Source organism: Gossypium hirsutum, chromosome D10 (genome assembly GCF_007990345.1).
Source record: "Gossypium hirsutum isolate 1008001.06 chromosome D10, Gossypium_hirsutum_v2.1, whole genome shotgun sequence".
In the NCBI taxonomy this organism is placed as follows: Eukaryota; Viridiplantae; Streptophyta; class Magnoliopsida; order Malvales; family Malvaceae; genus Gossypium; species Gossypium hirsutum.
Window position 1 is genome coordinate 23,293,826 of NC_053446.1, and position 15,886 is coordinate 23,309,711.

The following is a 15,886-nucleotide window of genomic DNA, read 5'->3' on the forward strand; positions in this document are numbered from 1 at the left end:
TTTCTTTTCGAACTTCAATTATTTAATTATAATCAATTAAATAATAATTTAAAAAATTAATTTAATCTTTAAGTGATCTCTTTGTTTATAACGAAAAAACGCATTCACTGTGGATAGTGATATATACGATTTATTTCTCTAATTTGTCATTATCATTCATTCATTATATCGATTCAAATGCAATTTATAAAGGGTTATGTTGAGCTAACGGAGGGATAAATTGAACATATACAATTAGGGACTCAAATAATTTATAATTAAGTTTCGACTCTTCGTCTATTAATTATAACATTATTTAACCATAGAGTAAATCTATTAAAAGTATCATGATTGGATTCTCCCCACTATATATCATTACGAAAGCAATTTATGCTCATCCAATGATATTTTCATAGGTGTGTTACCCTCATAAGTCATTCTTAATTTGTTTGGGTTAAATCCATTGACCCAATATGATTTTATTTTATCTCATGGTAACTGTTACATATTTTTTCATGAAAAAGTCAATTACTAACGTATAATAATTAAATAATTTGTCGAAAGAAATGACCCATGGTCATGTTACTTTTTCATCAACCATGTAATATTTATGAGAGGATATCATTTACCTTTTTTCGGGTTATGAATTTCACTTCTGTAAATAAAATGTGCCATGCAAAAGTCGTATATCCAATTACCAATTAAACTCATGCTTCCAATACATCAAAGTATATGAGTCATACAAACACAGTCGAACACTTATTCAAGATTGAGGTAAGTCACATTATAAACGTCGCAAGTAAATAAATATATAAACAAATCTACGATAAATTCAACTTGGGTCTTGTTTAATATATTGTTAGTCTAGAAAATCACACCTATGTCTATATCTTCTAGGATTCATTGCTTCGATTCCAAAGAAAAAATATCTCCCCAATTAGATTTGATAGATGACGTAACGTTCCTTGAATCGGTTTTCTCAATTGTGATTCATCAAACCACAAACCATGTACACTACTTGCTAATATAAGTTGTCTTCTCACATAATAGTTCATCCACATAATGTAACTTAATATCAATTATACGTTAAGAATCGATAAATTAATATTTACTTGTACATTTTGCTTAATGTACAAAGATATACAAATAATAATGAAATTTTATTAAATTTATTTATTCGAAAAATTACAACTACACACTATATCCCCACACATATATCGGGATGGATTGAAGTTCGACAATTATATATAAAAAAAAAATCACAGTAACCATAACCTTAAAGTAATATTGGGAAAGTTTCTTTTAAAATTAATACATATAACATAAAGTATAAAAGTTATTGTAAAAAAATAACACTTTTATATACACATAATATAAAGTATAAAAAATTAAATAATATTATTATTTCATTTGGTTGGGTGGTTCTCAGTGGAACATAGTTTTTTTTTTTTTTCCACGCATCCGAACACGGTTAAAATGTTAATAAACGCTGAAAACGACTCCAAATACATGGTAAACTGAACATAACACTACTAGAAACATACTCATAAGTTCGAGTAATATAGGCCTTCTTTATATAAAATAAAGATACATCAATTCCATTTTCCATGTGTATTTTCTCTGATACACTAGCTTTTCTACCACCAAACTGATAAAACAACTAGAGATAACTAAATAAAGAAACACAATTAGGCATAGAGGGAAAAAAAAAGAGAGGAAGCTATCTACCACTTAAAATCTCCTTGGCTTCAGCATCAAGTTTTTTCAAATTGTCCAAAGTTCTTTGAACTTTCATTGATAAGTTATAGTTGTGATCTTCAACTTCTTTCACAACTGCTAGTAGCTGCTCGCGATATGATGCACTTAATCGCTTCTTAACCCGCAATTCTGCAGTTAGTTCCTGGATTTTCTTATCCTTCTCCTCATCCTATAATTCATAAGAAAACAATAATAATCAGAACAAAGAAACGAGGCAGACTTGTCAGTGCCAGTAAGATGATATGAATTTGATGATATCATGAAACCAATCATCTCCCAACTAAGCATAATATGATATGTTAAAACTTGATTGATCAAGAAATTTAAGTAGCAATTTATTCTGCATCAAAGCATCTCAGCAGTCCCTGTACTACAGTCAAAGGTGCAATTAAGCTCATTTACTACAGAATTGAGTAACTTAAACTTGTACATTTGATATTGCTATAAACCACATTGAATTGATAACGGTACTATGAAACACAGTCTAAACACTAATGTGGACTTCTACCGGTACACACTCGTCCTAAACACATTCTGTCGTGTTTTTTCCTTATTTACTTTTCTGTCTCTTATTTCATAATTTAATCATCAATGAAATCTCAAAATTTCCTTCAAAATTATATGCTTGAACGAGGTAATCAGAATCATTGTTTTTTATTTTCAAATAAAACAGGGATTTCAAGAAAAATATCAGCTGAATTTCAATGTCTTCATAAAAGAGAGGGTCTTTAACTGCACGACTGACAACAAGTGCAATAAAAGTTCATCGTCAAATAAATATCTAATCATATAAATCAACCTTTATTGCTCCAAGAAATGAACTACATTTTTGTGTTACAATAGTCCAAGAATCCTAAAACTTAAGTTTTTTAAACCTGTCAGAGTTGTTTTTGCTCAAGGTTTCTGAAAGAGTTAAAATTTAAAAAACACCCTCCTATGGTAGCAGATACACAAATGGAACCTTTAGGTCCCTTATCACCTGGAAAGAACTAACTGACAGTATCAATTTTATGCACTGCCACTTTGGTACTACACTCATCCAACTAAATGCCTCCAGCCGAAACAGATAAAGTATCAAGACATGATGAAAAGAAGTAGAAGAACACGGATAAGACAATCTACGTAATCTTACGAGAAAAGAACTACATATATCATACAGAACAAGCCAATGAGGAGAGTTGAGTCTTATACAACTAGGAAGGAAATGGTAAGAAATATGTCAGTTGGGAAAAGGAGAGCTCTAAAACGAGACATAATGACAGTAAACAAGCACCCTGATGATAAACAAGTAACAGTGATCCTTTCTGTATAAATTATTGGTGAATTTCTAACCCACAAAAACAAGAAAACTATCAGTCCAATAGTAAAGAACAATAAAACTTCTCTCAAATGATTGTGATCAAATTTGTTCCGGAAGGCTCATAAATAGATATTTCTAAAGACAAAATGCTAAAAATTTACCTGCTCAATGGATAAAAAATACAATGTAATATAAAGAAATTCTGTCCCATGCTTTTTCATTTCACAAGTAATTAACCAAGGATTTAAAAGCTTACAAGTGTTCTGCGGCTTTCTCCTAACTGAATCACCAAAGGATGATTATGGTCCCTCGCGAATTTCTTGATCACCCATCTCCCGCTCTTGTCCCTCCTTAAATGAATCATTGCTGAGCAGCTTTCTTGTTGCTTATCTTGCTTCTGAAGTTCAACTTTGGTCTGACCATCACGGTAACCTCTACATCCAAGTCCACGAGAGAAGAGTAACCCATCACACTCTGACTTATGTGAAGATAGAACACGAGTCAAGAATCCTACTTGTCTTGCATAATCATCATAAAACGTTTTGGCAGCCCCTTCTGATTCAAATATCATACCCACATAAGGTTCCTGAATTGTGTCGTAGTCATGCACATTCGATTCATCCACAGTTGAATCTTCTAGTCTACCATCAACATCATCCACATGTTCACCCACTGATGCACACAGATTGGTTAAATAAAAACCAAAATAAGACATCCCACCAACATAAACAAGTAGTTAGTGATTAGTAGGAAATTGCATGCTTAAAGCACAAATATTCAAATATACATAAGAAAAGAAAACGGGACTAATTAAAGAAATAAATCATCTAACATGCATAAGAATGAAATGAACCAATATCGATGATAAGGAATCAAATGCCTCAACTACAACCATCCCCACCCACTTCCTCTTTTCCAATTTGGAGATATTGCTAGACATAATATTCGGGTAAAACACAGTCGACACCCTAGTAAAGGTTAAAACAGTAAGACTTAGAGCCACCACTTAGATGATACAAATCACATAACTAACAAACATTATCAATGAGGAATTGAATGTCTCAACTATAATCATCCTGCCCACTTCCTCTTTTCCATTTTGGAGGTATTGCTAGACATAATGTTTGGTAAAACAACAGTCGACACCCTTGCAAAAAAAAGGTAAAACGGTAAGGCATTGAGCCACCGCTCAGATAATACAAATCACATAACAAACATCGATGATAAGCAGTCGAATGTCTCACCTACAATCACCCTCCCCCACTTCCTCCTTTTTCATTTTGGAGATATTGCTATACATAATGTTCGGGTAAAACACAGTCAGACGCTCTTGTAAAAAAGTTAAAACAGTAAGACATAGAGCCACCATTCAGATTTCAGATGATACAAATCACATAACTAAGGAAGAAGTTTATTTCAACACTAAATTGATAGCTGCTATTTGGTTATGATCCATTTCCGTCAGCATCAAGAAAACTGCAATCATGGGCACTACTAGTATACAACAAACTCTAAAACATAATGAATAAATAATTGCATCAATAATATTCCTCTTCAAAAGTAAGATTTAATACCTCAAAAAAAAAAAAAGGCTTTCACATATAAACTCCATTAAGGTAAAGTTATATTTATGCTAAAATTTTCATAATATTCTAGGATATAAAATAATTAAAAATAGAATAAAGAAAAAAAAAAGCTGCCTGACGACAAAAGGAAATTCGAAATTGAGCATGTGAAAATACGTAAAAAAAATGTAAAATTTCTAGGGTTGTGTTTTTTAATTATTAATTCAAGAAAACAGCACACAGAAAATGCTATTTTTAAAAAAATTTGTGAAAAAAAATGAAAGATTAAACTCACTCGAATTAAGAGCGATTCCGTTAACAGACGGTGAAGAATAAGAATGAAGGGGGAAGAAGACGAGAAAACGAAATGATATAAAAATTAAAAGGTTAAACTCTATAAAAGGTCCTTGTAATACGCATTTTATTGTATTTAATCCTTATACTATAATATCATTTCTAATCCCTTTATTTTTTGACACGCTTATTTTCAGTTCAAAGGCCTTCCATTTCTTATTAATTCATAATAACTTATTTGACCCTCTAACTTTATTAAAAAAATGATTTTAGCCTTTCATTTAAATTTTCATTGTTTTAGTCCTTAAACTTGCGTTTTTTTTATCAAACCCCAAATGGATGGAAAACTTAACTTTTCTTTTAATTTTGCTGACGGTGACATACACGTAGATTACCATGTGGATTGCTCATAAACATTTAATTAATTTTTTAAAATTTTAAAAATTAATTAAATGTTGACATGACAATGCATGTGTATGCTATGTCAGTAAGGTTAACAAATATTAACCTTTTCATCTATTTTGAGGTGATTTGACAAAAAATATGAATTCAATAGCTAGAAAAGATAAAAAAATTAAATAAAAGACTAAAATAACTCTTTCTACAAAATTAAAGGGCCGAAAAAATCATTATACCTTTTTAAATATACGATAACATCTTCGCATTTTTTATTGTTCCAGAAACTCTTTCCACAACTAAAAGAAAATTGTATTATAAAAAAAACTATGAAGGTGTAGCACACTTCAACAAGCTTTATTAGTCCCACAAGAGAGTGACTATGAGGGTAATTTTATTTTCTCTCTCATTCTCCAAATTATTTATATTAAAAAGAGAGAGAGAGAGAAATTTTATTTCAATTGCAAATAATTTTATTTTTCAATTTTCCATCCTTTGCCCCCTTCACCAATTTTGAGAAATCCTTTATAAATACATTATAAAAATGATCATGTTTATTGATCTATCTTTTTCAATAACGAAAAATATAATACTCGGGTTAATATTCATGGCATAATCTTAACATGACATGTGATCGAAATAATTCAAAATTTTAAAAATAACAAACGTCACGCTTTAACAATTTAACGGTCAAAGGTAGGGGCGAAGCTAGAAAATTTTTTTAGGAAGCGAAATTAAATTGTAACTTTTACAATAGTAAAAATACAATTTACCCATTTTAATAGCTCATATCTTTATAATTTTTAAAGGATTAAATCATATTTTTATTATTTTTAGGGGCCCAAAATACAATTTTACATTTACTAATTTAAAATTTTAAAGGGCCTAAATAGAAAATTTTCTATTTTAAGAGGGGCTAGGCTCTCTTTTGCCCCTTGTCAAAGGGCTTAGTTGATGAAAATTTTAAGATTCGAAGGTTTAATTAAGTGCGTTTTTTCCTTGAGGGACTTAATTGATATTTTTGGAAAAGTTCAAGGCTCTCTAGACCCTTTAAGCCTTAAAATTTAGGAAAGTGGTAAAAGGAAGAATAGAGATAAATTCGGAGCTGGGGTGAATATGAAATGCTATTTTATAATTTTATTGGAAATTGAAGAGTATTATTGGGTAAAATCATAAAAGAGAAAAAAGAAGTAGATTCTAGCTATGTGGACTGGAGAGTGATGAATTAACACTGAAGCATTGTTTCTTCAAAATTCTAAATTAAAAAGATAGTTAATACTTTACCAAAGTTATCATAATTTAATAGAATTTTATTTGTTCACCATTGATAATTTTAAAAAGTTAATGCTATATTTTAAATTTAAAAAAATATTTTTTTACATTTTATTTTTAATTTTTAAATATTTTATCTTATTCTAAAATTTTCATTTATTTCTTATAAAATTTTAAATTAATAATAGTAAAATTTCACTTTAGGTCCCCTAAAAATAATAAAAATTTAATTTAATCTTTTAAAATTTATTGTACTATTATAAAAATATACAATATAATTCCGCCCAACAAAAATATTTCATGGCTTCGCCCTTAGACTAAAAGTTGTTGTAAGGCAAGAACAAGAAACTCATGATTAGAAATGGCAGTTGGTTGGACATCTGTAATTTTTGGATTATCCAAATTTGAATCTACAAATTTGCCTAAAAATTTGAATTCGTAAATTACTGGAGTAATACTATCCAAATTAGAATTCAAATTAAATATCCTTCCACGTATTTAAATCCGCAAAAAATCTGAATTTAACATTTTCAATCATATGTCGAATATTCGAATTTGAATATATGAAATAATATAAAATCAAACAAAAATTACTTTTAAATAAAATTTATTATGATTAATAATAAATAAATAAATAAAATTTGAGAAAAGTAGTTAAATAACCATCTAAAAAATTAAACATAATAATTTCACAATAATTTAAATATACTTAATAACTTAAATATAAGAACTCCGGACAAATTAAAAGTTTCATAACAATATGCAAACGAAAAAAACAACAACGAATTTAACATTTTCAATCATATATCGGAATATAAAATTAAACAAAAAATAATTTTAAGTAAAAATTATTCATAATTAACAATAAAGAAATACAAATTAACAAAAGTAGTTAAATCAAAATCCAAACAAATTAAACATAACAATTAAAAATTTAAAATATACCAATTCTAAACAAGTTAAAAGTACAGTAACAATCCCAAATAATTTATTTACTTAAACCATGTTATATATATATATATATATTATAGTATATCATAAATTAGTTGCATGTTCATGTTTAAGGTTACATATGATTAATATAAAAATGTACTTTAATTATATAATGTTAATTGTATATATTATAATCTATTATAAATTTAGTTATATGTTTATGATTTAATCTTATGTATCATTAATATAAAAACGTACATAACAATAATATAATAATATATAGAAATACATATCATTAATAATCTACCATAATTATATAATGTTAACTTTATATATAATATACCATAAAACTAATTCCACATTTAAGGTGGGTTGCATATCATCATTAATAAAAGAATGCACATTATTATTTCGTAATATAATACGTAGTTAAACATGTATGTCTACTAATTTTTGTAATATAATATGTATTAAATATAATTATATCTCACATTATAAAATAAATTCATATTAAATTTTTTGTTTAACGTAATTTAATTAATTGAGTTGATCAAATAATAAAAGAGATCAACAAAAATTTAGGGATTCCGATGACTTCTCTCATTGTTTGGTTAGATTTACCAAATGATATTTAAGAGAATAAGAGGTTGAAGATGATTTTTTATTATTATCATATTTAATTTTATTATTAATTATTATATTTAATTTTAGAAAAATAGTCATTTATTAATTTATGTAAATTATAATCAATGTTTAAAGAATAACTTCATACGTAAGAGAGTTTGAGTTAAAATCCTGTCTTTGAACTAATAGATTCGAATTAAATATCTAAATTGGTAATATTAAAATATGCAAAATCCGAATCTAGCAAGAAAATACCTATAAGAAGACGAATCTTTGATGAAACTAACCAGTAGGAGCTTAGAAAGATAAACGGTGAAGGCCCGATCAACGATCGGTGATGGATAAATAAGCTGGAATTTAACGGTTTTTTTTTTCTATGGGGTTTAGTTTTGGGGAAAGGGGGAGGCCAGCAGCAGATGGAAAAATGAAAATGATGCTATCTTTTTTGAAGTTTATTGTTTAATAATTTTTTTTTCTTAAGTTTTTAGAATTAGTTAGAGTTAGGTTGATTTGGATAGGATTGCCCATTTAGATATATATATATATATTCTTTATAATTATATTCTAAATAATAAAAATATATTATTAAATAAGTAATTTTTTCGATCAAGTCGATGTAAAGACTCAAAAATTGATAATTTATTGAAATAATCAATAAATTAGAGTGACATTGGATAGGCAGTACATTTATCTCTAATAAAGTTAAAAATAACGATAATGATGAGATTAATTATTATAGTTACAGTCATCGCCCATCCAAACTAAAATCGAAATAACCGATTACTTCAATTTTTTCGATTTTTTTTTGTTAAGACTAAACATTACTCTTCCCTATTTTACAAAGTCCGTCACATTAAGTAATACAATTGCTTTAAGGAAGATGGTGATGGTACAACAATTGCAAGACTAGTTTTATTGTAATACTCTAGCTTTTTTATTTTCTTTGCTTTACTAAAAAAAAAGAAGCAAGGTTTTAAAAATGGATAGAGGCCTAGCATAGACAAAAATTGTTAACAAATGAAATAAGTTTTTAGGAGAATTAGGTAAATATGACATTTTTAAATAAAAATTAGAATTTCAGGCCGATTTCCCCAAATTTAGAAAAATAGGCCTTTTTGGAGAGAAGACAAAAATGCCTCTTACAAGAGGCGTTTTTGTCTCAACTAAATGTGTCCCCCACGATGCGTTTCTTAAAACTATGGCCAACCCTAACCCTAAGCTCGAGAATTCCGAGATAAAATTTCAAAACCCCGAGAATCTTGGGATAAAATTTCCACATCCCATCCAATCTTTTCCGTGAAAGATAATAATGTTATCTTTAAAAACTTTTTAGAAAAACATTTCTTATTAGAAGTGTTTTTTTGACTTGCCATGTCCAATCTTTTCCAACATTTTGAATTTATGTTTCATATTCGGTGGTAGAATTTCCTATAAAATGAAGACATTCAGTGTAGAGGTTTCCATAGTTAAATTTCGAGCAAATTGTTTTCATAAGGAGATTTACATAAGGAGAATATTGTTGATGTTAAAAATATGAATTTCAAAAATCGACCCAACAAAGTAAATTAGTGCTGGAAAAAATTCAGTTCAAAAATGATTTTCTTACACAACGGAAAATTAAAATTTTGAAAACTAGGTCGGTCTGTGATATGTATAACAATAAACTTTTCCCGAAATTGCACATGTGTTTTCGATTAGATGGATCCTTGTCGTTTCTGACTTTCAACCAAACGACTTTCTCTGTTATTCTCGTACCATGAACTTTAGTGTGGACTCGAACGAATTCGAATCAAATACAAAACCAAAAATTATTTACTTTACTTTTAGTGGGAAAAAAATCTCTTTTCAATAGAAACCGGTGGAATTGTTTTTCCAAAAACTAGAATTTATACTTATAAATAAATTCTCACTATTTTCGAGTAGAATAACAATATCTCAAAGTTATGTAAAACTTATTGCGTGTTAGCCCTACCAATGCCATCTATTTATTAAGAGAAGAAGTGAAACTCTTGTTGAATCAGTAGAAATCTATTTAATACAAAAACAACTTTCTAGTTGAACTAGGAGAGAGAGGGGCAACAACCTAGCTAAATGTACTAGGGTTTGTTGTCCTGTAACAGCCCAATTTTCGATAGTGTCAGAACAGTAATTTGAGATCACTAAATTCGATGAAAATTTTAGAAAATTTATTAATTAATAATTATAAGTTAAGCGTGATTTTAGAATTATTTCTAAAATTAGTGAATTTTGTAATTTAAAAGAAATTATTAGGTAAATTGGGTCAAAAACGAGGTATCGAGACCTCGATATTATAAACTGAGTCATAAATATTTTTATAAATATTTACGGAGTGTCATTAAGGTAGTATTAAAGTTTCGTTAAGAAAATTTAATGTTCCGATGGTTAATTGATTAAAAATATCGAATAATAAAAAAAGGAGTATTCCCGGGAATTTGTTCCAATAAATCGGACTCGTAAATATTTATTACAAATATTTACGAAGTTAGTTGTACAGTTAATTAAGTTTTAATTAAGTGAATTTGTCTAAATCGTGGTTAATTATGAAAAAGGATTAAATTGCAATAGAGATAAAAGTTTAATTGTAGATTAAAAAAGTTAAAAGGACCAAATAGGCAATTATGCCTTTTTCTAAAGCTGAGGCGGTTTAACCTTAAAAATCTAAGATATTTTTTAATTTAAAATATATATTATATTATATATACGTAAGTAATGATTATGTTTTTATATTATATTATTATTAATATATTATATTATATTATATATATATATCAAAAGAAAGAATAGAAATGAGAAAGAAAGAAACAGAGAGCAAAACGAAACAGAGAAGGGAGAAAGAAGAAAAAGAAAGAGAGCGACGGTTCAGGGGTTTCAAAACTTCTAAATTCAATTGGTAAGTCAATTTAGTCCCTTTTTCTTATGGTTTTGATATTTTTGGAATCCTAGAACAAAATACTACTTGATTTAAGTTGAAATTTTGGAAGTTAGTAAATTTTTAGATGTTGTTCATGTTGAATTAATTGATGAATTAGAGGTTAAAATGATTGAATTTTAAGTTAGAAGTTAGTAGAAGGTTGATTTGTAAAATAAAACATAAGTTTTGAATTAATAGGGACTAAATTGAGAGAATTTAAATTAGGGATTTATGATGAAAATGAAGAATTAAAATGAGTATATAGTGAGAATTAAGAGAGAATATGGAGTTAAATTAGGAAAAATAAAATTAGTATTGATAAGGGATTAAATTAGAGTTTATGTAAAGTTTAGGTATAAATGGAAATATTTTAATGGAATTGTGTATTAATAATTTTTAATTATTTAATTACGTAGCTAATGTCGTGCAAGAGTCATTGTCCGAGAAATGAAAGGAGAAGGTGGACAAGGATTGACTCGAGAGAAATTTCGGTTAGTATTACTATAATTCAAATTTAATTATTAATTGTTAAAATTTAAATTAATATACATGATAAGCAAATTGAGGTAAGAATCATGATTGAATTAAATGAAAAATACGTATTGGTATTGAAATTATAAATAGCAATTGTTGAATTTTGAATAATATGTTTAGTAAATAAAAATAAGGTGAATATTGATATTGAGTTGTATGTGAATTGAATGGAAATTACTAGTGATATGATTTGAATTAAAAGAATTAATGCGATATTGAATTGTATGTTGATTGAAAAGTAATTAGTGATTTGAATTTCATTAAATAAATAAATAAATAAAATATAAAATATGAATTGAATAAAAGTGAATTAAAATATGAAAAAGTGTGAATACATGAATCGAAGTATGATTACATGTGAATGTCGGGAATATCTATTGGTAGATTAGAAAGTGGAAAGTAAATTTGAATTGAAATGTGATTATTGAATAGAAATTGAAATGGTTTGAATTGAATTATTGAATTGAACTGGAATATTGAAATTGGTGATTGATATGGATTTTATTAGAATTGAAATTGAGAATGTGGAGATTGATATGTGAAACTGATACTGAACTGAATTATGGAATACTTAATATTGTTATGTGTACTGCATTGAACTATGAAAATACTGAAGCAATGAATTACTGCAATACTGTGAAACTGATTGGAATAATGAATTTATAATTGATACTGAACTAATATGGAAATTTTACTGGAAAGTAAATTAAATACCCTATTAACTAGTCGGGCTAGTCGGATATAGTTGGCATGCCATAGGATATGGAAGAGTACGAGTTATTGCCGGCTTACTGATCAGGCACTTATGTGCCGACTACTGTTACTGTTACTGATTCGATACTTTGTGTGTCGAATATTGTTACTGTTACTGTTACAGATTCAGCACTTTGTGTGTTGAATACTGTTACTGTTACTGTTACTGCTACCGTTACTGTTTACTGATCAGGTACTATGTACCGTATTAGGCACTATGTGCCGTATTGGTGTGATTGGTTGGAATCCGTGTATCCGTCAAAGTCCGAGTCAAGTTAATAGGGGTAAATGAATAATTTTGATAATATAAATTTTATTGCATGATCTTGAATATGAATTGAAATAAGACATTAAATTGAGGTATTGAAATGAAATGTATGAACCATGGGTTCAAGAAATAGATAATGATATAGTTCATGAAATAGTTTTGGTAGTATGAGATGATGTAAAAATATAAGCAAAGAGAAGCAAACTGAAATAGCCATTGTTGAGAAATGAGAAATGAAAAAATGAAAATAAAATGATTTGAAATAGTGAAATAATATGTGAATTTAATTGAATACAAGTTATTGAAATTTATTTATGGATTTAATGTATAAATTGAGTGTTAGAAGATTATAAGTGTAAATTGATTATAAATGAACGAATCGAACGGAAAAATAGTTGTTATTATTATTGTTGTTGAAACAAGTTGATTTAATATATTAAATGTTTATTAAAAGATTAAAAGTATAAATTGAATATAAATAGAAATGATAATGAATGAGTTGATAAATTGATTGGATTTGTATGAACTGGAATGAGTTATTAGAATGAGATGTGGAAAAATCTAATAAATTTTTTTATAGTGAAATAAGTTCTGAATACACTTAAATATAAGACTGAAATATTGCTTATTGTTATTAATGATCAAGTTGATTTAAAGTATGGGATAATTAATGAATAATTGTAGACATAAATTAAATGTATATAATTTATCCATTAATGTTATTAATTTGAATTATGGTAATACCACTGAGTATTCCCATACTCAGCGTACGGTTGTTTCCGTGCGCAGGTTAGTAGGAAGCCAGTGCTCGGTCCAGCATCCAGAGTAATCCCGACCTCAGAGAAATTTTGGTGATGTACTTTTGTTTTGATAATGTGGCATGTACCTAAGTGATATATAGGTTAAGTATAAGAGTTTTGTGATTGTGGTTTTAGAACGATGTTTAAATTGGTTATAAGTATGAAATGGAACTAATATGACATATTTGATTAAAGTATGCTATGTCTGTTATTTATTTGTGAATTAGTTATAAGTTATCCGATATGTCCGGTAATACTCTATAACCCTGTTCCGGTGACGGTTTGGGGTTAGGGGGTGTTACATGTCCCTTGTAATTAACATGAAGGGCTTTTGGGTCTCTCTCGTATCAGTTCCAATTACAAGTGTTTCCTAGACTTTTAACCCAACACTTTATAATTCAATCAAACCCAATACATGTTTTTCTATTTTTCAAAATAAACATCATGAATTATTTTAAATAAATAAATAATTTCTCAATTAAAAAATTTTCTCAACCCAATCTGATTTCGTTAAAATCATGGAAGCTTTATCGTAAACTAATCTATTAGAAAATATATTTATTTTTTCTACATTCAATGGATTCACAATGACCAATTAATTTAATTTCATTTTTGAACTTCAATTAATTAATTAATTAATTAATAATTTTTAAAATAATGAATTAATTATCAAGTCATTATCTTACTTAGTGAGAAAACCACATTCATTTCCAAATATTTCTCATTTCTCTAACTTTATCATTTTTATTAATTTTTGTTCATTTGATTCAACATGCAGTTCATTTCCAGTTTCAACGAGCTAATGGAGGAATCGATTGGACATATGTGATTAGGGCTCAAATGATTTATAATTAACTTTTAACTTTTCACCTATTAATTGTAAACTCATTTAGTCACGAAATCATTCCAGTATAGTATCATGTCTGAGCTCTCCTTAATGACATACTATTACGAAAGTAACTTGATCAGTGTTCATTTAATAACATTGTCATAAGGGTGTTACCCTCATAGGATATCCTTAATCTCTTTGGGATAAATCTACTCTCCCAATATGATCTTATTTTATCTCATGGTAACCATTATATCTTCCTTCATGAAAAGTCAATTACTACCAAATAGTAATTAAGTCATTCATCACAAAGGCGAACAACTTGTGGCCACGTTTACTTTTCATTTATCATGTAAAGTCAATGAGAGGATATCATTTACCCATGTCTTGGGCTATGAATTCCACTATTGCGAATGATGCTCATGCTGTAAAATTCGTATACCCAATGCACCAACTTTTGATTCCTTATCTATTCGAACTCAGGCTTTTACTTACATCAAAGTATACGAGTCATGTATATATAGTCCATCATACATTCAAGATTAAGGTATACCACGCAATAAATGTCACAAATGAATAAATCTATAAACGGATTCAGGATCTATTATTCTTGGGTTCAGTCTGATTTACTATTAGTTTAGTCAATCACATATATGACTATCTTTTAAGAGTCATCTGCTTCGATGCCCAAGACAAGATATCTCCCAAATTGGACTTGATAGACGACATATTAGCCTTTCAATTGGTTTACTCCTTTCTGATTATACTAAGGATATGTTTATGTTCGTCTACTAATATAAGCTGTCTTTCTATATTACAATCCAGCCACATAATACCACTTACCACTAGTTTAAACGTTAGACAACCAATGAGCTAATATTTATTTTTATTTTACTTTGCATGCAAAAACCACATGAGGATATTATATAGAGAATATTAATGTAATTCATGATTCATTTTATTAATCAATCTATTCGAAAAAATTACAAGTTTATAAACAAATTAGCTTAAGTAATTGTCATTGTTTGAATTTGGATAATGAGTACTTATTTTTCTGTGTAATATTTTCCTTTTAAATATGTGAAATAGGTCTTTGGGAAAAAAAGAGTAGACAAATTAGAACCGTTATTTATTATGACAATTAAATTTATGACACCGATATTGGGTTCATTTTTGTATCAGCCCAATCTACATAATTGGCTTTCAACCAGAGCATAAAATTGAACGAGTTTCGGTTAAGAATTAGAAGGAAAGTGTCTACTTCAAGTCGAAGGAGAATTTTGAGCCTGAGATATAGATATCTAATATTACTGAACCTTGTTAGATATGATATATTTGTGCTTGAAGGCGACATGGATGTCAATGTGATGTTCGATACGCATTGGTCTACTAGAAATGATATATTAGAGTTATATGCCCACTTTGCCAATGTTAAGGAAGGTGGCTCGAGTTCAACAATAGTTCTAGTAAATTTGTTTCAGGAATAAAAAGCAGAAAATCCAACCACATGGTTGTGCGATGGCTTCACAGTGTTATTACAAAGATCCTATAAAAATGCCAAAATCATCAATGGAAATGCATTCCTCGATTTCATCCCTCGATTGAGCATGTGTAAATGATTAATGTCTTGTGCTATTTGGCTAGATTGG

At 28.2% G+C, this 15,886-nt stretch overlaps 1 protein-coding gene and 1 long non-coding RNA gene across 2 annotated transcripts; one reads left to right on the forward strand and one right to left on the reverse strand.

Annotated features, from left to right (window-relative positions):
- Positions 1 to 1,530: 1,530 nt before the first annotated feature.
- LOC121202979 (protein FAR1-RELATED SEQUENCE 5) lies at positions 1,531 to 5,025 on the reverse strand. Its single transcript, XM_041102226.1, has 3 exons — positions 4,898 to 5,025; positions 3,294 to 3,709; positions 1,531 to 1,906 (listed from the first exon to the last, which is right to left on the reverse strand). Coding segments are annotated over exons 1-3 (624 nt in total). The 5' UTR covers positions 4,899 to 5,025; the 3' UTR covers positions 1,531 to 1,699.
- A 5,886-nt stretch (positions 5,026 to 10,911) lies between these two features.
- LOC121222186 (uncharacterized) lies at positions 10,912 to 13,763 on the forward strand. The gene is made up of 3 exons (XR_005919258.1): positions 10,912 to 11,032; positions 11,470 to 11,544; positions 13,398 to 13,763. It is a non-coding gene; the product is annotated as an uncharacterized lncRNA (long non-coding RNA).
- Positions 13,764 to 15,886: the final 2,123 nt, after the last annotated feature.